Source organism: Physeter macrocephalus, chromosome 8, assembly GCF_002837175.3.
Source record: "Physeter macrocephalus isolate SW-GA chromosome 8, ASM283717v5, whole genome shotgun sequence".
NCBI classification, from domain to species: Eukaryota; Metazoa; Chordata; class Mammalia; order Artiodactyla; family Physeteridae; genus Physeter; species Physeter macrocephalus.
Genome location: NC_041221.1, coordinates 101,553,446 through 101,581,295, shown reverse-complemented (window position 1 = coordinate 101,581,295; position 27,850 = coordinate 101,553,446). Strand labels below are relative to the sequence as shown.

At 36.6% G+C, this 27,850-nt stretch overlaps 1 protein-coding gene across 13 annotated transcripts in view; it reads right to left on the bottom strand.

The window, feature by feature from the left end:
• The window catches only part of PAM (peptidylglycine alpha-amidating monooxygenase), a 285,194-nt gene that overhangs the window by 8,582 nt on the left and 248,762 nt on the right, over window positions 1-27,850 (bottom strand). For all 13 annotated transcript variants that reach the window (XM_028493105.2, XM_024120931.3, XM_024120939.3 and 10 more), the window contains 8 exons: window positions 26,065-26,194; window positions 15,120-15,236; window positions 13,347-13,419; window positions 12,072-12,282; window positions 11,433-11,633; window positions 8,913-9,028; window positions 4,079-4,178; window positions 1,945-1,998 (listed from right to left, as the gene is read on the bottom strand). In XM_028493105.2, coding sequence (XP_028348906.1) covers window positions 1,945-1,998; window positions 4,079-4,178; window positions 8,913-9,028; window positions 11,433-11,633; window positions 12,072-12,282; window positions 13,347-13,419; window positions 15,120-15,236; window positions 26,065-26,194 — 1,002 coding nt within the window. The remainder of the gene's footprint in view (window positions 1-1,944; window positions 1,999-4,078; window positions 4,179-8,912; window positions 9,029-11,432; window positions 11,634-12,071; window positions 12,283-13,346; window positions 13,420-15,119; window positions 15,237-26,064; window positions 26,195-27,850) is intronic.

The window sequence follows — 27,850 nt, the reverse complement described above, 5'->3', positions numbered from 1 at the left end:
TAAATCTGGGATGGTGTTTCTCCCTCTCTTTGTAAGAGGTGGTTTAAATTAAGCTTCCAGATTTTGATAAAAGACAAACTCTTGGAGATCCAGAATGATTTATATTCCTTTTTGTAATAAAATAATCTTAAAAAAAAAGTTTAATGAGAGTCATACGGATTCAAAGGGAACTAGAACAAGTTCGTTGGGTTTGGGTATTCCTAACTATTAAAATGGAACTGTCATGACAAGGCATTTCGATTAAATTGACTATTTGAGCTGCTGAGAGGTTTCTCAACCAAACAGACTCAGTGGTGTGCAGGAGAGGATGTGGCCAATGGGTGAGATCAGTGTGGTTGGGCTGTTCACAGCAGGTCAACCAGTAGAGTCTCAGAGTTTTTGGTGGGATCTACTTAAATAGAAACAGTCTGAGGCCACTTCTAAATCCCAGAGATTTCAGAGTAAACTGCAACCATCTGCAATCTGTAGTTCCTGAAAGAATTTATGGTGAATGAATTGGTGGTATTGATCTCTCCTCAGCAGTACAGTAATAGTGGTTAAGAGCATAGCTTTGGTGCCAGACTGGTCTAAATTCTGGCTCTACCATTTAATATCTCAGTAGTAATTCTGATCCTCAATTTTCTCACATATGTAAAATGGGGATAATAGCAATTATCATATGGTTGGTGTAAGGATTAACCTTAATTCACTGTACAGCCCATTTTTTTGTGCTCCATAAATGATAGCTCTTATTAATAACTATCTTTTCCAATGTCTTTATTCCAGGGCGAATAGAACTTATCAATAACTCTTTATATAACAATAACAGAAAAATAGCAGATCAGGAACTTCTTCAATATGTGTAGTATGAATGTCACTCAGTAGTGTCACCTGGGTAGAATCTCTACAAATGCCAAACAGTTGCTATTTATTTATTTTATAATATTATCTTACCCCTTTCAACCTTGAGCCGGCTATATTTTATCTGCCTAAATAAAATCCCTAAACTGCCTCTTGGTTCTTGCTTCTTTTCCTCTCTTTTCCACCTGCTTTCATGAAAAAGGAAAACAAGTAAGCCCAGGCTTAAGTCTTAACATCTGGGAGAATCATTTGTAAAGCAACTAAGAATTGAATCACTTTGCTACTTAAACATTAGGAACACCTCTAGTGAGTTCTTAACTACACGACAATGTCAAATCCCTGAAAATAGTAGAAAATGTATAAATATAAACTGATCCCTAAGAAAGGGAGAAAATAATTTGACTGGGATTCCAAATGAACCCAGTAGTTTTGCCAGTAGCTAAATTCCATCTCCCCATGTCTTACAATACATACCAATGATATAATACTTATTTCTATATATGAATATGCATGTATGTATGTACACACACACACAGAGTCCTTATAGGCTATAAGTCTCTTGAAGTCAGGCAGTTTCATTGCTATTGTGCCTTACACATAGATGGCCCTCAGTAAATGTTGGGGACTGAATGGTACTAAGATTGGAGCTTAGGAAGCAGCTGATCTTTTCAGGCCCCTATATTATTAACTCTCCAAAGATATTTTTTACTCTAAAGATTAGAGCCCATTAAGGAAGGCCTTACCCAGTATGCTGGATGTTATTTTTCTACTTGCCTGAGGTTAAAATACTTCCAAAAGTGATTGACTGACTTTTTTTCCTCTCTGAATGCCTCTGACCCACTTGTTGTAGATTTCTTACATCCTCAATCACTTTTCATCACTTGAAATCAGTGAGTTTGAGCTCATTATTACTATTCCATTTTATCAGAAAAAGCAGTGGCAGCATGTAGGTTTAAAGGCTCAAGTACATAGTAGAAGTTATAGATAATTTACCAGATTATATTATATTTTTAGCCTGATAATTTTTAAGTGCAGTCAAGAGTCATAAAAGAATTCAACACAAATAGCCTTGGGTTTCATAGTCACAAGAGGAATCTGACCAACCTTTGATTTCCTGGACCTCGATGCCAGCCTTTTTAACTGATCGATGTTCCATTTCTGTAACAGCACAGCAAGGAGAGAGAAAATCAGAATCCCCAAAAAGACTATTTGAAAACTTAATTTTGATATTAATTTTTCTCAGTAGATAATATTTCTTTAATTCATCAAATACATTATTATATTAGAAAAGAGTTTGATACAAATCACTAATTAGGTGCCAGGTCCATGAATCCTGGATAAAATCCTCCTAGGGAAAGCTGAAATAATATTTCTAAGGCCTTCGTATCTAAAATGAGATTTTCCACGTGGAGTTTACAATTCTGTATTATTTCTGAAATATCAAGTAGTTCTGTTTTCATGTGGACACCTTAGACTGACTACTAGTTCTGCCATGTTTGATTTTCAGTCTTCTAGTTGACAAATTGATTTGACTAGTTAAATACTACAATATAAATACACAAGACACTTGTTTAGTCTTCTTATGGCAGTCTTATTGTTCCCAAGGTACTGTTTTTTCCAGATTTATTATTTGGTTGCATTCTGGACTGCGCAGAAGGCTTTTCCTCTTTCACAGCTGAATGCTATATTGTAGTGCTTCTCAATCAGGGGATATTTCAAAACAACTTGGGAAGTCTTTCCAAAATACCCATATTATATACACCCTTCTTCTTTCTATAGATCTTGAATGGGGTCTGGCCATGTGTGCTTTGAAAACCTTCTCCAGGTGACTTGGATACACATCTCTGTTTAGTACCAACCGCTAGGGTGGAATAAAGAGTCTTAGATGGGAATCTTAACGAGTTCAAGTATCATATTCCTATCTGTAAAATGAAGATACTAGTTAGATTTCTGAAGTTGTTTCCATCTTGAAAGGTACTTATTCATTTTTTATTCTGAAAAGCCTGGGTTCAGTCATGCAATTGGGAATTATCCATCTCTCTTTACTTTCCTGTCTGCCTACACCTTCTGGTTCTTCTTTGAGGAGGCAGGTGGTAGGAGAGGCACACTTGCAGGGGAATGTGCAGCTACTGCTGGAGGGGAATAGTCCATGGGCACCTCTGTGCACTCAGCCCTAACTGGGTCCTTATTACAAAACAGCAAAAATTACTCACAGGACAATTCTGAAGACAACAGTTACCAAACTTACTTGGGCTCCAAGACCTGTACAGTATATGATTAAAGTTTTTGGACTCATGATTTTACTTTTCTTTGTTATACCCTGTATTTTTTCCTTGTTGTAATTTGCATTTTTCCTTATTATAAGTAGTATTTCTTATCTTCATCAAGTCCACAAGTCTTTATTATTTCTCTATTTAAAACTGCTGTTGTAGGTCCTGATACCTCAAATTTATTATCCGCAATTCTTTTCCTTAACCTCATCTTCTCCTACTGTTTGGACCCTGCCATATTTTAAAAGCATCTCTGGACATTGAGGTTTGTGGCTTGCTAAGAATTTGGTACTGTTCAATTTAGAAAACTTAAGTTTTTAGTATGATATCGGTGGCTTATGTTAGTATACTATTTAAGAATTAGAAATAGTGCCCAAATTGCAAATAGAAGTCTCCAAACTATCTGGCCTGATCCTGATAGAGAAGCTCTTCTGTCCCCAGACATACTTTTGTAGTTACATGAAAACATAGTTCAGTATTTTGAACAAGCTGAAGTCTAAAAGGAAAATGCAGAGGGCTTCCTGTTTGGGATGATATGTGTCTGACTCAGATGCTGGTCTTCCAAGATGCTCAGCAGCTACTGAGAGCTGAAGAGCCATGTGGGAAGTGATGCCTCAGTCAGGCCCTCTGCTTTGCCAGAGTCATCTCCTCCTTCTGGAACTAAGTTGGAATTAACATTGGCTTTCAATGTAACAGACATTACTTCAGGCATCAAGAATTTCCTGTGGAATATCTGTGGAAACAAGGGGAAAACTGCCAGCAGAAAAAAAAAAAAAGGTTTCTTTCCGCTTTTAAAAAAGTTAATCCCTGAAATGACTACCAACAGGTCTTTTAACAACTGCCAGTCATACCTTGATTTCCTACTCTACTCCTAGCAATAAAAAGAGATGGACATGCAAATTTTTTGACATGTTTTTAAGCAGTAAAACTGAGGGAAAATGTGGACAATAATGCTGTAAAAGTCATACTTTCAGTTGAGGTGAACTTCCACACGGTATTGGTGTGAGCGTCTCCAACATACACAGTCCCGTCTTCAGATGCAGTGATGTCATGAGGCATGTCAAAGTACTGCCAAAACAAGAAGCACATAGTACAGTGGTGAGCCTATACTTGAGTTCTTCATGAAAAGGCAGACAAACACAGTACAGCACACAAGAAAACCATAAGTATGTTACTCAAACCAGAGAAACAATGATTCCCATCAAAGCAACTCTAGGCCAAAAAGAGTCATCCCTTCACACACTGGTCACTGCCTCTGCCAGACATAATTCTGTGTGCTGAGAAACACTGAGGCAGCCTCATCACTGACTCTCAAGTCTTTTAAGAAGTGAACATTTGCAAGCAGATTATTTTCTTACACTCTTGTTTAGTTGGTGTTCATTATTTACCTAATTATTTATATTTATAAATAATAATAATATTTCTTCTACCTTTAGTCATTGTCAAATTTGCCTGTTTTAATTTATACAACTAAAAAGGACCAGGTCTTAATTTTTGTTATTATTCTCATCAAGCTATTATAAGCTTCCTTAAAAAGTATTTTTATATTACTGATAAGAGGAATCATTTCAAAGATTCAGGACATTCAGATTATTTCTGAAATGCATACTAGGCGATAAGCAGTAGGTCGGGTTTTCTACGCTGAAGCCCAGTGTTGACAATATTTTTGGTCAGCAAAGGAAACAAACTGAGTGTGCCCTTCAGTACTTCCTGGCTTTTGTACTTACTTCAGATACACTGGTATTTTTTTTGGTTGTTTGTTTGTTTTTGTGGTACGCGGGCCTCTCACTGTTGTGGCCTCTCCCGTTGTGGAGCACAGGCTCCGGACGCGCAGGCTCAGCGGCCCTGGCTCACGGGCCCAGGCCCTCCGTGGCATGTGGGATCTTCCCGGACCGGGGCACGAACCCGTGTCCCCTGCATCGGCAGGCGGACTCTCAACCACTGCGCCACCAGGGAAGTCCTACACTGGTGTTTTAATATGTCTTTCTTCATGACACATTTCCATATCAAATCATGCCATCTCAATCATGAGGACACAGGAGACAGGGGAGCCCTTTATGTGACTTTATTGGGGTCACCCAGTTAGTTTCTTGAAGAGCAGGCTTAAAATGTGCTGCTTCCATTTCCATCTGTCTACTGAAGATTTCAAGGGTGCCACGTGTTGGCTAGTTGGCAGGATGTAGATGATTTTTTTCATCTTTGAGGCCAGGAGGGCTGCTTGAGTGTACCATTCTCAAAAATATGATCAGTGAGTATGAATAGGAACATTATCCTGACTTATGGGCTTACCAGATAGCATCTGTCCACTTTGGTTTGCTGAGTACAAAGGGCGCTAATAAGGCAAACTCCTCTTCTTAGCCCACTGTAGGAGGGGCAGAATACATGCTTTGGAGAAACTACTGTGCTTTGAAAATCAGCAACAATTTGTCACATTGAAAAGAAAAATGAGACAGCCATGCTGAGGAGGCTCATTCCTTCAAACTATCAAATGAGCTTGACAAATGTGCAGGAGAAGGACAGAGAGCCAGAAATCAAAACACTGCCTTGCTGAAATCTCCCAAGCCAGCCATTAAATGTTCATCTTCATTTTGGGTTCAGCTAATAGGTGGCAACAGAATTGCATATCACAGGGAGTTCTTCCTCTATGCCAAAATATGTTTTTAGAAACTGCTTTGCAAAAGATGTGGTTGTAAAGTACTTCATATTTTCTGATGGGAAAAATATTACAATAGGTGGAGAAACAAAGGTGAGGGGGTAATGTCTGAACTATTCATTGGTAAGGACTTTGCTTTAAATTAATCACAATATGTCATCAGTTCAAGGCTAGAATAACAATCAACCTCTATCTGTGGTTCTCAAACTGATCCAGGGAGACAGGGGTTCAGCTGGAAATATTTTGGGGCCACAGGAGCGGTTCAGGGGGAAGCTTAGTGATGGGACTTTGGGACCTCTATTCCTACTGCAATCACAGGCACTCAACTAGAATCTTTTAAATGAATCATTGTACTGCTCTGTGTCATTTGAAACAAAATTATGCTGTAAGATTTAGTGTTAGGTTTTAAGACTTGAGAGTTGGACAGATTTAAAGATCTACTCTAGGCTTTGAAATCTTCTCTTGAGGTACTTCTCCCTAACAAAATAAAAGTGATCAGAGAAAAGAATGATAGCAACTTCCTGGGCATCTGGTGACATAGCCCAGGGCAATTTGCCCTCAAAATCTTCTATTCTGTCTTAAAAATTCATAAGGAATTTGTGTTCCCCATATCCTATGTTTGTATTAACACAAAATAATGTTTAAACTTACTTCATATTAAGCAAAATCATTCTCTAAGAAGTTGTACCAAGTTATGTTATGGTTTAATATATCCCGTGGCCTCAACATTAAACACATTTTCGAGTCGAAAAGACCTGAGTTTAAGATTCAGGTGTGCTACTTACTGTGTAGTTTTGGATATGTAATTTCACTTGTGTGAACCTTAGGCTCAAACACTGTCAAATATTGTGATTTTAATCTCCATTGTTAAGGTTGGAGAAATAACACGAATCTGGGGTTACTATTCCCTTCTTTCTATCTTTCTTATTTATTTTATTTTTTTTTTGGTATGGAGCAGTGGGGATTATTCCTTTCCTTTTCCACATGAGCATCCATGCAGAAGAAAGAAGACAAAAAGACGCCTGCCTGAAGAGTGTATGAAAGCCGATGACAGGGACCATAGTCTTTGCTATGATTATGGGAGCAAGAATGTTGGGGGCAACTATGTATCTTTTGCTCTCAGAACTTTTTGACATCATTTGATAGAATCATCTTCTTTATTTTCCTACTGTCTCAGCTTCCCTGCATAGAGATAAAGATGGAGATCATACATTCAGACATAAACATTCCTAAAGAATGTAATAAAAGAGGGAGAACTGAAGTATATGAGGAGATAAGTAGTGGACAGGCACAAACAGCGGCATAGACACATTATGTAAGACTTGACTTTTGACCTGCAGGAAAAATCACTTCTTACATAGGAGTCAATACACCATATTATTCCCTTTACCCAAACTTAATCTTTGTGATGATAATCTAATTAAGTGAAAATTCTGAGAGATTCATAAACTGGTTTCAGTTTACTGAGTCAACACAGAACATATTTCTATGTTTTGGTGTAATATCAAGTCTTGTTTATGGAAAGGAAAAGGAAATTTCATCTTGGAGTTAGACTCTCTTTTCAAGTTTGCTGTATTGACCCATATATTGTGACTTATTCATCGCTGAATGTCTGATGAATACTGATGTTTAGGCACAAGGCTGTCTGAAATTTCATTCAGGGCTGCTCACATTTTACGAGAGTACGGCTCATTTAGAATCTAGTTTCTAGCTTAGTGTTGATTTCTAGATGCATATTTGAATTAAAAGTTAATATCCTGATTGACATAGTTCATTATTATTAAAAGAACAATCAAGCAAACACTGTGTTAATGCAAAGTGAAGACCTGAAAGGAAGTGAAGTATCTCACTTTATCAATAGATATGAAGAGTGGTGAAACAATGAAGATCAGATAATCAATCAGGATCTGAAACACTACTGAGGTAAAATACCTATTATCAATGTAATGAATTTCTTTCTGAAGGGCTATTATCACTGGCTATTTGATTGCTTATTACTTTTCAGGTGAAATACTTCTACGGAAAGTCCTGTTTGTTATGTATCAACAGAAACTCCAAAAAAAAAAAAAGAAGAAATTTTGTACAGGAATCTTTACTTCAGATTCAGTTTGGTTCAACTTGGATCCTGTAAGTTTTGTTAAACTTCAACTGAGGGAAAGGCTGTGCCCTGTTCTGTTCACCATCGTATCCTTAGTATCTAGTATAATGCCTGACACAGAGTAGGTGCTTAATAAATACCTCTAGAATGAATTTTAATAAATCCCAGACTGGCTGTCACGTGTTCTAACATTGGCGGTGTAAAGTTTTTTTTTTTTAAGCTAGCAAATTTGGTGACTTAGAGAATACTATAAGAATCTGAGTATGGAAATATGGTTTATCTGGTGGCTTACGATAGTTGCATTTTGATCCATTAAAGCCGATAAATCTTTACAAATTTTGAAAAATAACTCTTATTTGCAGCATTTTAGCTAAAATTTATGTACCACAAGCACATTCAGGCAGTGTATGTGAGCATTCTGATCATTCTGGCAATCATTTTGCAAAGAAAGCAAACTGAGGAGACAGAGGGCTATGGGCACACTGCACCACAGTCACTGTGTTTGTAAAAAGCACTGTTAGAATAAACAGTGGTATACCATTGTGAGGCCAAAACTAGACTTTAGTCTTTTACCTAAACCAAATCTCTAGAACTTGAATACATTCTAAGAAGTGCTATTTTCAAGTCTTGTTGCTCAGTGTAGTCATAGCATAAAAAAAGCAAACAAGATTTCTGTTGAATCTAAGAGAACTATAAAATTATAGTTTAACATTTTGTGGTATCTTCTTCACTTGGATGAAACCAGGAAAAGACTTACATTTTAGATAATCTAACTACAGTATATTTAAACCTGCTCTTGTGTGCAAATCAACTAAGAACCTTAGAATTGCATACAGTGTTAATTTGCATCTGAAGAAATTCATTGAGAAACAGATAAGGACATTTATTCTAAATAAAACATAGTATACAGCACTCCCATCAACCTTGTTAAGAAAGTAATCACATGTCCTTTAAGTTTTTAAAAAATTATGCAAGTATAAATCGAATTCCAAGATTCATATTTTAGTTTTATTCTCATGAAAACTGATACATAGTTAATGTATGTGAATACCTTGCGCACTGGCTTGAAGACGTCTATAATTTCCCCACTGGAAAAGTTCATCACAAATCCTTGTACAGGTTCTTGGTCCTCAAAGTAAGGCTTCCCATTCACCGCAAAGAGCAAACCTGTGACAGAATATCCAGTCAACCTTCCTTTAAAATATAGGGCTTCCCTGGTGGCGCAGTGGTTGAGAATCCGCCTGCCGATGCGGGGGATACGGGTTTGTGCCCCGGTCCGGGAAGATCCCACATGCCGCGGAGCGGCTGGGCCCGTGAGCCATGGCCGCTGAGCCTGCGCGTCCGGAGGCTGTGCTCCGCAATGGGAGAGGCCACAACAGTGAGAGGCCCGCGTACCACAAAAAAAAAACAAAAAAACAAAAACACAAAAACAAAAAATATGGATAAGACTGGCTTTTCAATACATGTGTGTACATCACACAAACAAGAAATGTAGGGTCAACCTGGTTCCTCCAATTGGCAACAAAAGTAGAAAACAAAATACTTAGCAGATGTCTCTTTCTGAGTAATAAGATAAGGGGCAAACAGGTTAGGAGACTAACTTCCTTGTAATAGAAAAACCAGGAACTGCAAAGCTTGTTTCGCTTAGGAAGCCAGTAGAAATCAGGAATACATAGATATGGAGGAGATAACATAGGTAGAGGAATAGATATATAGACATCACAGGTATTCTAAATAAGGATGGGAAGAGTCAGGTTATTTAAGGCAATCATTTTGGGGTATCAGATCTTTAAAAAATATGTAATGTCTCCTATAGCTACAAGTAGAATCAGAGAAACATAGCAAAGAAAGTGAAGTCACACTGTAGATAGAAGAATGATCCGATTTTAAACAACTAACACTTGAAAATGTGAGATGCATATTTCAGATTATCAAAGACAGTTTTTCCTAATTAAAAAAATTAGACCATCTTTTTATATTAATTCCATGAATACTCTTTGAAGTAAAATTATATTTCTTAGTATAGTAGTGTTTATCCAAAATAATGGAAACTGTGATGTTTTGGTTAAATAAATACTTCAGATGATCGAATATTATGTTTTAAAGAATTAAAACACTAAAATATACACAATACCAAACCAGTGTTGAAGGGTTTTTCATCTTTCTTTAAGGATTTCAGGATAGGGGTCTTTAGCACATCATATTAAGAAAAAATCAACACTATCAACATCAATTACTATTCTGTAACGTTGTAGAGAGAATTCCGATTATAATACACTTTGTCTTTTGCTGAGATTCTCTTTTTAACCAGATTTCCTCTCATCTTTTCTCCTGATGTTTTTCTCCTCATATTTGATTTATTTTTTTTTCATTATGAACTGGATCACCCTCTTTGTTAAGTAAATGGTCTTGCCAAATTTATTCTTTAAATATGAGGTAAAAACCAACATGAGGGGGCTTCCCTGGTGGCGCAGTGGTTGCGCGTCCGCCTGCCGATGCAGGGGAACCGGGTTCGCGCCCCGGTCTGGGAGGATCCCACATGCCACGGAGCGGCTGGGCCCGTGAGCCATGGCCGCTGGGCCTGCGCGTCCGGAGCCTGTGCTCCGCAACGGGAGAGGCCACAGCAGAGGGAGGCCCGCATACCACAAAAAAAACAAAAAAAACCAACATGAGAATTTATCTTTCATTGACATTAATGAGTCCTTTATTACTTTCTTTTATTACTTATTCCTTAGTGAAGCCAAACTTGTTCCTATTTCAGTCACTTGAGTCCCTTTATTCCATGTCCTAAATAAACTGGGGGCTGACTGGGAAGATAGTAGCCATACACAACTTTAATAGCATAAGAAATATAAATATTATAGTGATAACCATGTAGTTAATGCAACTTTAATATAGGTATAGATATACTTACTAAATATATTGCAAAAATTGTATATAAATTCTAGAAATATATTTTCAGTTGTTCAGTATTCATGATATAAAGATATCTTATGCTAACTTATTTTAAAATATGAATTAAATGAACCTTATTTTGTAAGTTTGGATTATTTTTCTGAGTTTCTTTAAGTCAAGAAATCTATTTTGAAAATGAGAAAAAAAATTCCAGATTTCACTGATCATTTCTTCTGACATTTACACATAAGCCTCACTTACGTCATCTATTTATCTTAAAAAAATTGGCTGACACTCTTAAAAAAAATGTGAAGCAGAAGTATTTTGAATACTGGTTTTATCAACATATACCATCTGTTGACGATGTGTGAAGACATAATATTAATCATTTAATAACTAAAGCAAATGACCATAATTAAGGAAAAATAAAAATCAATGTATGAAACAATTTTTTAATCCATCACAAACAGTTGCTAAATCTTTTGAGTTCTTCATTATTTCCATATAAAGAACAGTGGCACTTGAGTTGAAAATGATTTACAATGCACTAACAGTTTTAAATATTTTAAGATCTTCAATCCCTTAATAAAAACGTTACAATAAGAGCATATTAGGATAAGACAAACACTTTTTAAGAATATAGTATGAAAAAACACAAAAAATAAAGATGAAATACCTGGTATATATGAAATTGCAAATACATTTCTTCCAAATGATGCATGCTTAATCTCTCGCACAAATTCTTTGGTGTCAGTTTTAAAACACTGGATCCGACCGTTTTCCCTGTCTGCCACACATAATTGGCCCAAATGAGGCACTAGGGCCAAGCTGTGAGGAACACTGAACTGGCCTGGTTTAGGATTGCTCTCAGTAGACTCTACAGAACAAAGAAAAACCTCAGATTTACAATTTGTAAAATCACCCAAAGTCTGACTCTAAAGTTTTATAATTTTCAAAATTCATGATAGTAAACCACTAAGTATCTGGAACCAGGGGAAAAATAAGTTAAAGCAGTTAATATCTCTTACCCATAAACACATTACAGATTTTCTCCCTATTTGGACAAACTTTAAAGTTTTTGGGTAGAAGCATTCTTTTTCCTCTTATAAGACTCTGTGTGTGTGTGTGTGTGTGTGTGCGTGCGTGTGCGTGTGTGTGTGTGTGTGTGTGTGAAAAGCCAACTGAATGCATAAGGAGGCCCTGTTTTCCTCACTCCAGGGGACAATTACATCCTAAAGAATGTGAGGGGTGGCCAATCTCTTGTTCCTAATGATGTTGGCCAATAATTATAGAGATCAAGAGTCTTACTGAGTACCTTCTCCCCACTGTGTGATGAACTTTCCACTTGGTGAAAACTGCACAATCCGACTGTTGCAGTAACCATCTGATACATAGATGGTTCCTGTGTCTGGATCCACAGCCACATCAGTAGGTTGACAGAAGTGATTCTGGTCACTGCCTGGTTGCATGCTCTTTCCCAGGATTAACAGAGGGGCTTCTTTATTGTTTGCGTTCAGTTTGAACACCTTTTAAAAAAAGAACAAAAGCCTTACCCACTTTGCATCGTTACAATTGACACACACCCACCTGACTAAGGCAATCAGAGTGTAAGCTTTCAGAGACTTATTTAAAAGCAGGTACTTTTCAGAACTGGATGGGACTCTAGAAATCATCTGGTCTGATTCCTTCATATGAAAAATGAGGCTTATAGAGATTAAGTGACCTGCCCAAGGTCATCCAGGTCATTAGTGGTGAATGGAGACTAGTATGGATGTCCTGTTCCACCCATCCCCACACTTCCTTTTTGTCTTTCCTTAGCTAATAGTAGAACGCTCTTCAGACAATACAAGAGCAATAAATGTTTACTAAGATGATGTTTGAAGACTAGCTATGCCTTCTGAGCTCTAGTTTCTTTTCCTACTTCTTTCCCACCTACTCATTAAACAGGTATTAAACATGAGCTTATCTTTTAAGGGAAAGACATTATGATATATACCCTAATGGAAATATAACTTCCTTTAAAAAGAACAAAGATTTGCTGTTTTATATATAAACGTATATACTAGAGACCTTGGCTCAATTTATAGAAGATTAAGGTAGCTTAAGAAAAATACATAAAACACATAAAGTGATTTAAAAAAAGAACTAAGACCTGGGGACAGAGGAAAGAAAAGCAGATATGGAAAGCTAAGGAGGTTGGGAGAGCCCAAACAGTTGGTAGAGTGAAGCTTCACATCTGGCCCTAAGATTCCTGCCAGCCACACAGAGAAGGGTGACTTGATCATTTACATGTAAGTTTTTCCTAGCACTGAGTTCTAAGAGCACCATTTCAGATATGGTTGTTCTATTCTTTTGTTATAAACGTTCTGGGTCACAAAGAAAGACCCAGGGGGTGGTGGTGGTGGAATGAACTGGGAGATCGGGATTGACATATATACACTAATATATATAAAACAGAAAACTAATAAGAACCTGCTGTGTAAAAAAATAAATAAAATTAAAAAAAAAAAAAGACCCAGACAACTCCAGAGCATTCTGAAAGCATAACTTCATTAACTTCTATTTGAATAACTGCCAAATGGAAGATTACCTGATGAAGAGCCACATCTGTGACCCAATAATTTCCAGCTTTATCTATACTTAAGCCATGTGGCAAGTAAAACCTGCAAAATAAAGATAATTGTCTTAATTATATAATTACTCACAAAGCATACATGAGAGGAAATTTTTTTGCTAATTAATTTGTAAAGGCAATATAAATTTAAAAACTGATAAATGTATACCTGTATTACTAAAGAAAAGACCAAAATGAATTGTTAAATGAAAATACCCATTTTAATAGAGACCTCCTTGTGAAAAATCTTAAGTGGTATTTACTCATCTAAAAATCTATAAATGAAGCCTACGTATCAATTACAAATATTATAAAGTATGGTATATTAAATAACACAAATAACATCAATTTGAAAACAAGTTCTAAGATCATAAAGAAATGTGTATAAAACAAATTGTCTAGAGAATTATAAATGGATTTATATGGTTTGAATAGCTTAAATATGCTGCAAGGTAATATAATGCTGTACTAATATAAAATATTAAATATATGACTGAAAAGCTTTAAGAGTACCTATTAAAGACAGTAAAACCCAAAGAAAACAACTTCCAGCAGACATGGGCTGTGATCATCTAATCAAAGAGAAGTGGTGTGCTGGATAATCATTAGAGAAGGTTAATCTGTTTAACAAATCAATTGGAACGACCTGGGTTAAGAGAACTGTAACGTGGACAGAGACTCACAGGCTTAAGGAACTTGGACAGAGTTAAAAACACATGGACAATGTCTTAATGTGATGTGGTCAAACCTGACAATCCACAAGCTACGTTTGTCAGCTTCTAGCCTTTGCAAGGTGTTGGCATCACAGATTTTTTTTTTTCATGAGCCAAGAATGTAACACCATGATCTTGACTAATAAACTGAACTAGATCTCTCTTTTGGTGACTGAATGTGAGGGTTATGATTTACTTTCAACATGGAAACCTGGCTGTTGGCCAAGCTGATTTAGCAGCAGTTGCTCTGCCTTCCTCTTTAATTCCTTTCTGGAATGAGATGCTTCTGATTAATGGGTAGAGCACTGAAGAGACAGGTTCAGACACAATGAGTGGTGGGGCTGGTATATTAGAATTTGGCCCCTGACTCAGCATCTTAGAATCCTATAAAAAGCTAATTATTACCATCTCCATAAGCAGCTGCATTCAAAGTGGATGGCTCCCCGCCTTTCAAAGAAGCTAGCTTTCCCTGTGCCTAAGCAGATGGAGTAGGGTATAGCTCCTAAAGCTGCCAGGTTATAGCTGTTGTGGACACTCTGTAAGCAGGTGCCCCTTTCTTTCAATGACCATGAATATCAGCCAACTTTTTTTTGGCTGCCAAATGCCATCTAGGAATAAGACCAAATAGTGAGCAGCTTTCAAAGCCAAATTACCTATGCATGCTATGGAAAGCTGAAAGTGACATTTGTTTAGTCTTCACTTTGAGATGGGAAGAGAGAAGCCTTTTTTCTTAATGGTGATTGGTTGGTGAATTTGGTTATGTAACTTTTCTGCTCAAGAATTTTTTTTTTTTTTATCCTTCAGATCTAGCTGAGTAGCAAGTCACTTCATTAGCATGTGTATCTATTCTCTCTGAAGCTTGACTACCTACTAGAATCACCTGGGGAGCTTTCAAACTACTATTTTGATACCTGGGCCCCCTCCTAGGCTAAATCTGAATCTAATTTTTGGAAGCTTCCCAGGTGATTCTAATATTCAATCAGGGTTTAGAACCACCTCTTTAGAAAATGAAAGACAGTCAAGTAATTTAACTCACAGATTTTTTCCACTGGACTGGAGTACTGCGGCATTATTTGGATCTATGACAAGAATAGTGTCTTGTTCAATTGGCCCGAGACCTCTTTGCTGGTAAATAAACTTACTGTCAAAAGAGCTAAAAAAAAAAAAAAAAAAAAAAAAGCATTAGAATGGAAAGTAAACCAATCAGAAACATCAGCGAACTTGAGAAATGCAGACCATTCACTTGAGATTTTAAATACAGAATCAACAGAAGGGCTGAGATGTGCCTGACTTCACTCTTTGCCCTTCACACTTCAGACATACCATTAGCCTGAATCAGAACTAGTGAATGGTCAGTGGGGCAGCAGCATGGGCAGTGCCTGGAGATGCAAGGTTTCAGATATACCAAATACGAATCGGCACTTTCACAAGATCCCCAGGTGAGTCCTATTCACATGAGAGTTTGAGAAACACTACCCAGAACTCTTAAAGAAACTAATTTTTTTCAAAGGCTCCTCAAAATGTTTTAATTCAATAGTTATTTTCTTTCAAACTACAAAAGAAGGCATAACAACTTTTTGTGCAATGATAAGTGTAAATGATAGCAGGAAGGATAGTGATCAAAACTACGTTTGCTATTTTACTTGCTGTAGGTGCAACAGGCAAATACATATTATTAGGATGTAGAACGGAATGTTCAAAATATTTCGAAAATATAAAACATGATTGATTCTTGAAACAAAAATGTGTTTAGAGACATAAAACTTTTTCCATATAACAATTTTTCTGTAAGTACAAAATGGACATCTATATAATAATTAATGTAAACACTAAAATGAATATGACAATTTCTGCTTTTTTAACTCTGTACCTTCCAGGTTATTATAAAATATGAACATGTATGTTTATATATATTTTTCATTTCTATTTCTATCTGAATTGTTAGTAATATCTTTCTTTAAGTTGACAGTTATCACAGACATTGTACTTATTTAAATACCTGTTTTGGAAATTATTTGGGATAAATAACAAAGATAAGCTCTTCTAATGTAAGCTTATGTGAAAGAGGAAAATATACAAAGCGCCAAGAGACCAACTTACATTTTCAAAAGCAAAGAATAGATCAGCACATAGTTAAGCCATATGTGTGTGGGTGTTGGGGGGGCATAAAAATATATAATATATATATTTCGCCAGATGAATATTTCTGTAAAATAGAATTTCCCTTATAGAATCACACAAGTCTGTGAAAAAAACTTAATATTTTGTAGTTCAACTGTATAAGCAAAAGAATCTGAATAATATTAAATATTTATGGAGAAACATTTGCAAATTTGGAAGGCGACAGACTGCTCAAATCTGTCATACCTCTATTGATTAGTTGGTTAGTATTACTTATGCAGAGTCCCAGTAGGAGAACAAAAATTTCAAAATTACATTCTCTTCCCATTAAAAATATACATCACAATTATTTGAGCTTCTTGACTGTCATAGTCTTTTGGGTATATTTTTCCTGAAAGATACTAATAAGTCCCTGAAGCAGTTCTTATTAATGATGCATTCAATTGAATAAAAAATATTGATTCAGCTTTCTCAACCTACAACTTAAGTAATATTGCTTACATACGCTATTACGTGTAGTTAAAACCACACACCAGTACCTAGAAAAAAAATACATAAGTTAACAGAATGGAAGTAACATCACTAACAGACCAGATTTTATAAGATAGTCATGAGATCATTATTAAATTGAAATATAAAATTTTATTAGTTCGAACCAATGTAAGAATATACAAGGTATTACTAAATCAGGAGACACTGGTAAAGGGCAAACGTGAAGTAACTCTTTCTCAGTACTATGAAACACCAGAGTTTATCCTATATCTGAAACTGTATTTTCAATGTGACTTTCTGTACAAAAAACATCATACCAATTCCCCTAGAAAACAAAGGTATTGGATTCAACCATCATTGATCTATATTTTTAACAACTTGTCTATGATACTGGATAACTTAAGTTCAGTATGTCTAAGACTCATAGTATGCTACAGTTTTATATTCATATGTAATAGGATAAAGTCTCTTCATTTATCATTTCTTTTAAGGCCTAAGTCATATTTCTCATTATTCAGAAACATTTCATGATTTGTAGTGGCAAAATGGTAATTTAAATAATGTGAAAATTATGTTTTCTCTGACTTTAAGGAGTTAAAATTTGTTTTCCCTTTTTGTTTTTAAAGAAAATTTGAGATAACTGTAGATTTACATGCAGTTGCAAGAAAAGATAATACAGAGAAAATCTGTGTACACTTTACCTAGTTTCCTCCAAGGTAGCATTTTGCACAACTATAGTACAATATCATAACCAGGATATTGATATTGATAAAATCCAAAGATTATACTTAGATTTCCCTTTCCATTTTGTATTTCCTAAAATTTTCATTTATTCTTGCAGTTTATTTACTTGGGCATGGAATACACTAGTACATTACTTCTCCACCCCACCCCCACCTAGGAGTTAGTAATATGGAAAGTTATCGAGTCCTCATAATTCTTAACAAGTGCTATCCACTTGACATGCAGACAGTGTTCTGACCCACTACTGACAGCTAATAACAGTGGCAGTCCAATTGCCTATTGCATATCTTGATAAAACTGGAGCCTATCAGACCTCAGCATACCTCATTCCATATCTCTTATTTGCAAAATGACAAACCATACAGGAAGCCTGACATATTTACTTGTTCATGATTTCCCCAAGCAATAGGTTGCAGCAACAGCAATTCTTTGGCCTGTCTTGTCATTCACTTAAATATTCACCATCAGTCTTAAATCTCTGGTCCTACTATTTTAGGATGACATTCCTACAACTTATGATGGAGAGAAAGTAGATCTCCCCACCCCCACATTCAGGAGCATATGTTGACCTCCTCTAATTTATTTTATTTTATTTTTTATTTTTTGCAGTACGCGGGCCTCTCACTGTTGTGGCCTCTCCCGCTGCGGAGCACAGGTTCCGGACGTGCAGGCTCAGCGGTCATGGCTCACGGGCCCAGCAGCTCCGTGGCATGTGGGATCCTCCCGGACCAGGGCACGAACCCGTGTCCCCTGCATCGGCAGGCGGACTCTCAACCACTGCGCCACCAGGGAAGTCCCACCTCCTCTAATTTAAATCATGTTTTTTATAGCTTCAGCTTATTTCTCCAGACACTTAAATATTTAAAAATGCAAACTCTAGTTTAAATTACTCTCTGGCAGCCAAGTAAGCTCAAAGTCAAGAACCTGCGATATTGAGCTTGGCTTCCAAGAAAACAAGCTATGTCAAGGAAGAAATATAAATAACCCCCGACTCACAGTCCTTATGCTAGTCAGATAGAATGAAATGTTGTAGCTGATGCGTAGGTAAGTGAAAACATCCTTTATCAATGGTACTGTTCTGCGCTGCTCATGAATACAGAAAAAAATGTATCAAGTAGTTGATATTTTGCTGTCACCAACCCAACCTAAATTGCGTGTGGGCATCTACACTCACAATCTAGAAATGTCAGATTTCTAATGGTGAGAAAAATAGCAAAATTAACTAATTTGAGGATCATACTCTTTTATTTTATTAACCATTTTTTGGTGATGTCATAATAAGTTGTGAAATAGCAAATGAAAGAGCCAAAAGAAAAATAAGTAACAAAGTAAATAAGCTACAGAGTAAATAAATCAGATTTTTATAATAAAAATTTGGATACACAGAAAATATCAGATCTCTCAACTTATCAAGATTTTTTTCTTAGTATCTCATTACACTGTAACAACTAATAATATGGTTTGTTTTTTAGTGTTTTTTTTTTATTATTATCACAAATTACTCCCATGTCATTAGCATGTACAGAGGGCATTGTATGTGATGCTTTAGACTAACCACTTTTCCTATGGTATTTGGCTCTATGATTATTAGTCATAGTATTACTACACTTCCCCTCTAACCATTAAGGATCTCAGTGATTAGGCAAGTTCTTGAATTTACTGATATTAGCATCATTTGAATATATTTACTTCAGTAACATAAATAACAAATAATAACATTCTAGAATTCTTAGAAAGATCATAGCTTTAAGGAATTAACCACAACACAACAGGCCCAACCGTTTCACTGAAAATCTTTTGTGATACCATTTACCAGATGTCTATATGTTTAAACTGGCAGCATCAAGGGACATTCAGTCCCTCAGTGGATTGGTTGATGAGTCCTAACCCTTTCACTTGGGATCACTGGAGCCTCATGCAACTAACAGCTGGCCCCTCGCAGTTACACAGGGCAAGTAATAAAAGGAATTAATGTTTTTCTGAAATGGGAAAATCACACACACACACACACACACACACACTCACATTAAATCTGCCAAATAAAGTAATTTATAAACTCTCTTCTAATTCAAAGAAAAGTAACGCTCTAACAGTTCACAAACAGATGTCAGATTATAGAGCTGGATACACTGTTGCTATAGCAAACTGCTTATTTAGTGTTCTAAAGCAGCTACCCTGCATTATATGCTGCAGAGAGGTCTTTATTTCAACCACATTTAACTTTTTACAGGATATAATAATACCCTGCACATTTCACATAGTGCCTGGAGCACTGCTGATTTCTGTTTGCTTCTCTGAAAAAGCACTCAGAGGAAAAGACTGAACTGCGGCCTGTGGGCTGGAATTCATCAGTTCTTTATTTTAGCAGTTTGAACCCCCCATTAATGATTTTGCACATTAGCAGCTAATCAAACAGTTTAGATAAGGCTGAAAAGAAATGCTTTGCAATATTCTCACACAAAAGAACTAGAATAGGGAGAAAATAAACTTCTGTGCCATCAGTCAAAATTAAGGAAATGCAAAATAAATAATAGCAACTGAAGAGAGAAGTAAAATATAATGTTATAATTATATAAATTAAGAGGCTGGAGAAAGGACCATAGGTTTTCAAGTGAGAAAATAAGTGGAAATGTACCCTCAACATTAGGAAAGCAAAGACATACCATAATAAGACCAAGGACTTTAAATGGAATATAGTTTAATACTATGTTAAAAACACTTACTTCTGAATATACACACATTGAAAAATTCCTATGAGGAAGAAAAAAGGTGGGAAAAGAAACCAATATGACTATTTAGTGTCCTGATGGACCTAGCACTAGAGACATCCCAAATAGGGATGAAAAGAACAAAGAACTAGGTATCACAGCACTGGGCTCTGTTCAGTCAATAAGGCCACTGGGAATGAGTCACTTAACAACGTGCTTTTTGTTACTCAACAGAGTGAGGCACTTTTTAAAGTCTTCATTTTTTTGGACTAGGGAACAGAGTCAGGGCGTTCAAATGTCTTGATACAGGTATCAAAGGTAGTAGATGGTAACCAAGATTCAAACCCAGGTCTCCTGTCTTCAAAAACATGTGGTTTTCTCTTACTAGGATTGACCTCACTGGACTGGAGAATCTCCCCTCCAGTTATCAAATTTAATTTGTAGATGTAGAAGAGATAGGAAGAATAGTCACATAGCCAAGAAGAATCAGAGAAAGTGGCATAAAACTGGAAGAAAATGGCTTGAGTAAAACCGGAAATGGCAATATGAGAGAAAAGGGTAGACTATGGAAACATTCTTTTTGTAGAACTCCTTACAATTTTCTCTCACATGTGAAGATACTAAGGTACCACTCAGTCATTTTGAGTTCAATTTTCCAGGCCCAATTAATTCTTAAGGTATGAAAGAATTTGCAGATACAGAAGCAGGACCTCAAGCAGATATATCTTAACTGAGACTCCAGAAAACTAGGGAGGCAAATCTTGAACTGATTTTTATGAAAGTTAGAAAGCAGATAGATTTCTGAAACAATAGAACCTCACAAGGTTCCATAAAACATTGATGAAGAGGTGGTTTGTGAACAAATTATTTGGAGGGCAAATGGGAGAAGATTCCCAGAAGACCACATCTCTAAGGACAAAACTTGCTAAACCAATCATTCAACTATTCAAATTTTATAAACAACATGTATAAAGATGTGAAAGGCAAGCTCATCAAACAGACCTAACACCAGGCTGGAAGGGACAGCTCATTCTCTGGTTAATTAAGAATAAAATAATATCTGTAAATTGAAGCAATGCTAAACCTAATGAAGTGAAATGTAATTGGAATAAAATCTTGAATTCAGTGTTTTCAAAGCACTGCATAAGTATAAATTTCCAGTAAAAACTTCAACACAATTTCATGAAATACATTTGGAGATTCTAGTAGATTACAAATTCAACACAGAGTAACAAGGTAACACAAGATATGACTGCTGAAGAAAAGTGAATAGAACCCTTTTACACTAATAGATATCTAGAATACACATCAAGGAAAGTAACTGCATTGCTGATCAGCTAACACATGAGGTATTGTGGCCACTTCTCAACCAAACACTTTAAAGGACTGAGAAACCAGAGCACCTTCAGATGAAAGTATCATGTCAGTATGAAGACTGGCTGAGGGCCTGGGGGATATTTAGTCTGGAGAAGATAAGACTTTCTTTAAATATGCAAATAATTGACATGAATAAATGGGAGTAAATTCACTTTGCATTTGGCTGTCATGAAGGTGAAGTTACAGGACACAGATGTGAGTTTAACATAATGAAGAACTTTATGACATCTAGATGAGTCCCATAACTGGAAAGTATGTCTCATATCTAGGGAATTTGTTGGCACTGAGAGTTCAAGCTCCAGATGACTATGGAAGATTTTGTTTAGAGATGTCCCAGCAGGAAGCTGGAGGGGAGGTCTCTGGTGGACATTTGCTATTCTGGGTGCCCAGTGTCTACTGCCCCATTTTGTGCTAATGAAACCTCAGTTTTTCTTTAGTTGACCCAACATTCTGAGCCTCACTTTCAGTCCACTTGCTTTTGATAATGTCAACTCTACTCTCACATTCCAAGGATAGAACAAAAAGTTAGGCTAAGCCAAAGAGTGGATTTCATTCCTCTGCCCACAGTGACTGGTTTAGGATGCAAGAAATATGACCTAAAGTCAGGTAGAATACTGAAAGTGTTTTAGAACACTGAAAGTCTCCATTTACGGATCTCCTGTTGACCTACATCAGGGACATAGACTACCTCTTCTGTAATTCTGAAGCTGCAAGTGGGGAGGAAGATCAATCAGGGTCTAAGAATGGAGCCAACCAGGAGAAAATGTGTTAAATAGGTGCTGGTGGTATCGTTTGAGCTACCATACCCTTAAAGTTTTTATTTATACAAACTAATAAATTTCTTTTCCTAAGCTAGTTTGTGTTGGGTTTTCTCCCTTATTGGTTACAGAAAGAATTCCAAGTGATACAACTTCCAAAATCCCTTCCAACTCCATGTGAAGAAGTGACAAGTGGTATAATGGAAACACCTTTTAGCACCTAAAAATTAGGAATAAAACCCATGGTTTACTTAAGAGGGTATGTGATGTGAGGCCTGCAGAGTAGAACCTCAGCCATAGCTGAGATAAATAAAAGAAAGGCCAAGAAGCAAGCCTCTGACAATGGTGGTGATTTTGACAGAGACGGAGGAACAGCTGTTACTGAGGCAGGAGCTACCCAGCTCCTGCTGGGAGGCATTTAAAGAGCTCTAGCTGTCATGCTGCCCGAGCACCAGGGCAGACAAGAGGCTCTTTAAAGTTTCATTACACCCTGCTGGTAATAGGCATTTCCCATTTTAGCTAGAAGAAGCATCTTAAAGTAGCCATATTGACAGACAGGGAAGAAAATGTAAATCAAATTGAGAAAGGGAGTTCACAGTCATCTTTCAGGAGGGTAAGTGTTTTATCATCATCATCATCATCATCATTATTATTCTTACTACTACTATTATTATTTTGTTGCTATGCTTATTTAGCATGATTAAGTAGAAAAGTAAGAGCTGATCAAGGCTATCAGGTAGAAATGAAGAGTAATACTACTTATAAAGACAGTTTTTGTGATGATATCAAAAGGGCTTTGAGTACTGAGTATTAATTAGGGATTATTATTAACTCCAAGCACTGTCTTAAAGAATACTTAAAGAATGATCAACTACAAAAAATTAGGGGATATAGACTACTAAGATTTGATTTAGAACAAGCTCTAGCCTTATGGAACTTATAATTTTGTGAACATGAGAAGTATCAGGATGGGAAAGATTCTGAGGAAAATTAATACAGGATTTCTCATCTTTCTGTCCAAACAGTGTGGTAGCAACAAGAATGCAATTTCCACCCCATTTTTTTTTTTTTTTTTTTTGTGGTATGCGGGCCTTTCCCTGTTGTGGCCTCTCCCGTTGGGGAGCACAGGCTCCGGACGCGCAGGCCCAGCGGCCATGGCTCACGGGCCCAGCCGCTCCGCGGCACGTGGGATCCTCCCATACCGGGGCACGAACCCGGTTCCCCTGCATCGGCAGGCGGACGCGCAACCACTGCGCCACCAGGGAAGCCCCTCCACCCCATTTTTAATTTCCATTGTCTCTCACTAGCACATAATAAATTCCTCTGGAAAGTGCTGTCTTTTTCTTTGTATAATCCTTGGATAGTCAATGAGGAAAAAGAAAAATTATGTACATTGTCTATTCTATATAATGCAACTTATACATGTAGGAAGGATGGTCATGTATGACCGTTCAACGAGCAGGGCCCACACATCCGAATCTATTTTCCTACAAAATAACTAACAGAGTAATCCACTTCTTATTCCCTTTGTGAATAACAAAGCAGGCAGTGTTAAAAGCAGAGATCCGAGTGCCAGAAGAGAACTTCCTCACAACCATGGATTGCAAAGGCTTCTAGAGGCCAACAGGAAATACAAGAGAGGCAGAAGGAAAGAGAGATAACAAATATTCTTACACCTGAAAGATAAAGGAGAAGAAGAAAGAAGAAACAGATTTAATGAGTTAAATCAGCACGCCTGCCCTGAAGAAGTCTTGCATTTTTGGCCCTTTGTCTGTGCCATTTATCAGGGTAAACACACTAGGGCTTTGGCAATGGAACTGGAATCTATTTACACATGATACTGGTTATCTAGATGAAAGCAAGATGCCAGGAAAAAGCAGGTCTTCAGCTAGGATGGCCATATATGTCCCAGAAAATGTTCTTATGTGGCTCTTGTTTCACAGTCTTGTGTCATCTACCCCAAGGTGGCCTTTACTGATCCCTTTTATTTTTTTTCTATAAACTATTCCAGCCTCTGCTGTTTACTTGGAATGAATATCACATTAAAATGGAAAATTGGACTTTGTACGATTTAGCTTTAGCCAGCTGAAACAGTATCAATGGGAGAAAATGATGCTGTAATTTTCTCGTCTGGTAAAATGTGGCTAGAAATCCATGCGGAAAATGTAGCAATATTAATTAAAATGAAGAATATGCTACAATGAATAGTAATAGTTTGCTTTTGAAAGCACTTGTGAAAATATCATTAGATGTTCAATAATGACTAAGACGATGTAACAGAGATGTATGAATAGGGATGCTGAGTTCAATGGCTTTGAACTCTGAACTGATCTCTTTCTCAGATTCCATTTTTGAGTGTGACAATTGGAAAGGACAATTAAACAGTAACAAAGCTATCTATTTTGAAATGCTAATTGAATTCCATCTTCAACTGCACAAAGAAAACTACATACATGAGTATGTGACAGAGCAGGTTTAGCCTAAGTTTAATCAGCATCTCTGAAAATGGAGGAGGAAAACAATTGAACTGTATATGTGGATCCTCAATTTTCCAAATGAAACCCTACAGTTGTACACTTGAAAGGAGAGATTCATTACACTTAATTCATAAGATATTAAAAAAATTTACCTTCATATGTAAATTTGTGATAAAAAACATGAATAAATGGATATTCATTACTCAGGAGAATTACGATAACCTGCTAAATTTTGGAATAAGCTTTTAAACATACAATCATGTAAATGTGCTCGTAATCCTCTAAAAGGTAGTAAGTATAACAAACTGGGTAAGTGGGCCAGCTCTGGAGTCAGATGGAAAGGAAATGAAGCCTGACTTTGCCAGGCTAACTGTGAGGTCTGGGGCAGAACACTTACTTTCTCTTGGTTTCTTCACCTGTAAAACGTGAATGATGATGATAATAACAGTGCCTAAATGTTGTGAGGTAATTTATGTAAACAGAACAGTCACAGGAGCACAGTAAACACTCAATGAATGTTAGACTTTTTTTACCAAAACTCCCTATAAGATGATAGTGGAAAATAGAATAAAAGGTTGGAAAGAGAAACCCAGAGGGAAAAGCGGGATATTAGTCACTAGATATTAGTCTAGTGTTATTCTTAAGTCTTGTTATTCTTAAGTCTTCGGTGCTCATGAAAAATGCAAATTTGAGTAATAAAATTAATCTGTATGGAAATGTGAAGGCCAAGGTACTGACTATTTCTATAATATGGTGGCCAAGCTGCTCTAACTACAATCTCCAGAAGGCACTGTTATCATGCCAGGGAGCAGTCTGATGGAAAGGGAGAGTCCAATGGCCTTAATATGGTTCTGTACCCAGTACATGAAAATAATGAAGTGCTTTATTGTAGTCAACTAACAATTTTCTTCGTTGATCATTGATCATGATGCACTTTTTCTGAAGTCTTGAAATGCCTCAGCCAAGTACTGTCTTAACTGCCTTTAATGTTACTTTCCTTAGGAATGTGAAGGGTAGCTTCAAGGGGGAGAGAGCAAAATGCTAAGTAGGCAGAATCACAGACTGTTATTGCCTTCTTTCCATAAACTAGTTTGTGAAACTACCTTAATTGTTTTCAAATGCACAAGACTTTCTCTTTTCTATGTGTCACAGTCATATACTAAAAGAACAAATATGTTTTGCTCACAAAAATCAAGTTCAAAGAAAACTTTGATAGTTCTCTCACCATTATTCTTAGTTTAATGAAAAGCAATGCATGCTATTTTTATCTTCATTTACTCCTTCAAGGAAAAATTATTACTTACTTTCCATCCCAGACATGGTCACCTCTGTGGAAAATCACCAGATTATTCGTAGGGTCCAGAGCCATCCCAGAAACCTGGCCTGGTAACAAGTATACTCCAGGCCAATCCAGTGCCTCTTCTACATGGAAATCTAAAAGATAAACCCATACATTTAGTGTAAAAAAGAAAGCTAGTATAACCTCATGAAGATTCACAATGATTATAAGAAGTTCATGCAGTAATGTCACTAGATGCAAAGAAAAAAAATCAAGCCATGCTCTACATAAAATATACCACATGCACATGCCAAGGAGCCTCTTGAGCTATGAATAAAGTAAGTGACTGTGAACTTGTTTGGGGATGTGCTCTTTTCCTGTTGATAAGATGCCTTGTAAAACCAGTTTATCCTTAAGTCATTAAGGGGCAAATTTGAGACTGTCTTCTTAACAAGATTCTTACTTTAAATTAGTATCTTTGGAAAATATGGCAACACGGATGGCATCATTTTAATACAAAGCTTTTAAATGTTGTAAATAAATAGTATTCTTGGGCAATAAGCCCATTTCTGTGTGTGTGGGGGGGTGTCTGTCTGTCTTTCTCATCTAACTTCTGTGTAAATTGTGGATGTTCAGAATACATTAGACCCTATAATAAACCATCATTGATAATACCTTGTACAAGGAACTATGTAAGATACCAATCTCATTTCACCTAACTTTAGTGTTCCTATAACAATGGGAATGGAGAGATATTCTTTCACTGCTTATATTTCACTGTTTCCTAACATGAGAAAGGAAAAAATAACAGAAACTCTATGACTGAGTGATTTACAATCACTCTTACTTCTGATCAGCATACATTTATACTTAGAGAATACCTAGGTTCAATTGTTAACCCCTTTTACAAAAATGCTCATGAATAAAGAGGTACCATGTACAGAGTAGCTATACTAACTGAGGATATAAAGTTATGAAGATGTTGTGAAATCCTTTGTATCAGTGTCAATATTTCTTTCCCTCTGAAACGCTTCAACAGAGACACTGAGAAGTAAAAAAGCAGCAATTTGAGTCTCCTTTCTCCTTCCCATACTCTGGAGGATGTGGCAACATGCAGTGAAATCCTCAAGGATAAACATTAAAGACTGGAGGAAGAAGGGAAACACAGGGCTTGTAAGTGAGCTTCTGAAAGCCTGAGAGGATGCTGGTGTGACAGTAAACACTTTAAAATAATTCTCTCAACTATACAACAGGAAACAGTAACTTTTCACTCAAAATATTCTTACCTTTGCTCATTTAATTTTTTAAAACAAAAATTAATAACACAGCACAATCAATAGGATGCCTGGAACAGTTTTGTCTACAACCTTTGCTGAAGCATATTCAACAAATATTCCCTAAGTGTATTGTCTATGTAAGGTGTTATGTTAGATTCTGGGGACACAAAGAAATAAAGCATGGTTTTGGTCCTAGAGGGACTCATAGGACAAAATGAAATAAAAAAACCAAAAACCAAACAAACAAACCAAAAAAACCCAAAAAACAAACAAACAAAAAACAGAAAGCAAATATTTATGACACAGTGCAGTGCAGGAACACAGGAAAGGGCCCATAATCCTTCCTGAGGCTTGGCTGGGAGAGGGTAGGTGTTCTCACTTAAAGTTTATTGAATATAGAAGTAGGCAGAGAATATTTCAGTCAGAAAGATGGAAAGTGAGGATGACTATAATTGCAGAATGTGTTTCAAGATCTTAAAGATCTTGTATGTCTTTAAGGATATCTGTGTATGTCAGGAGGGGGTATGAGAGTGA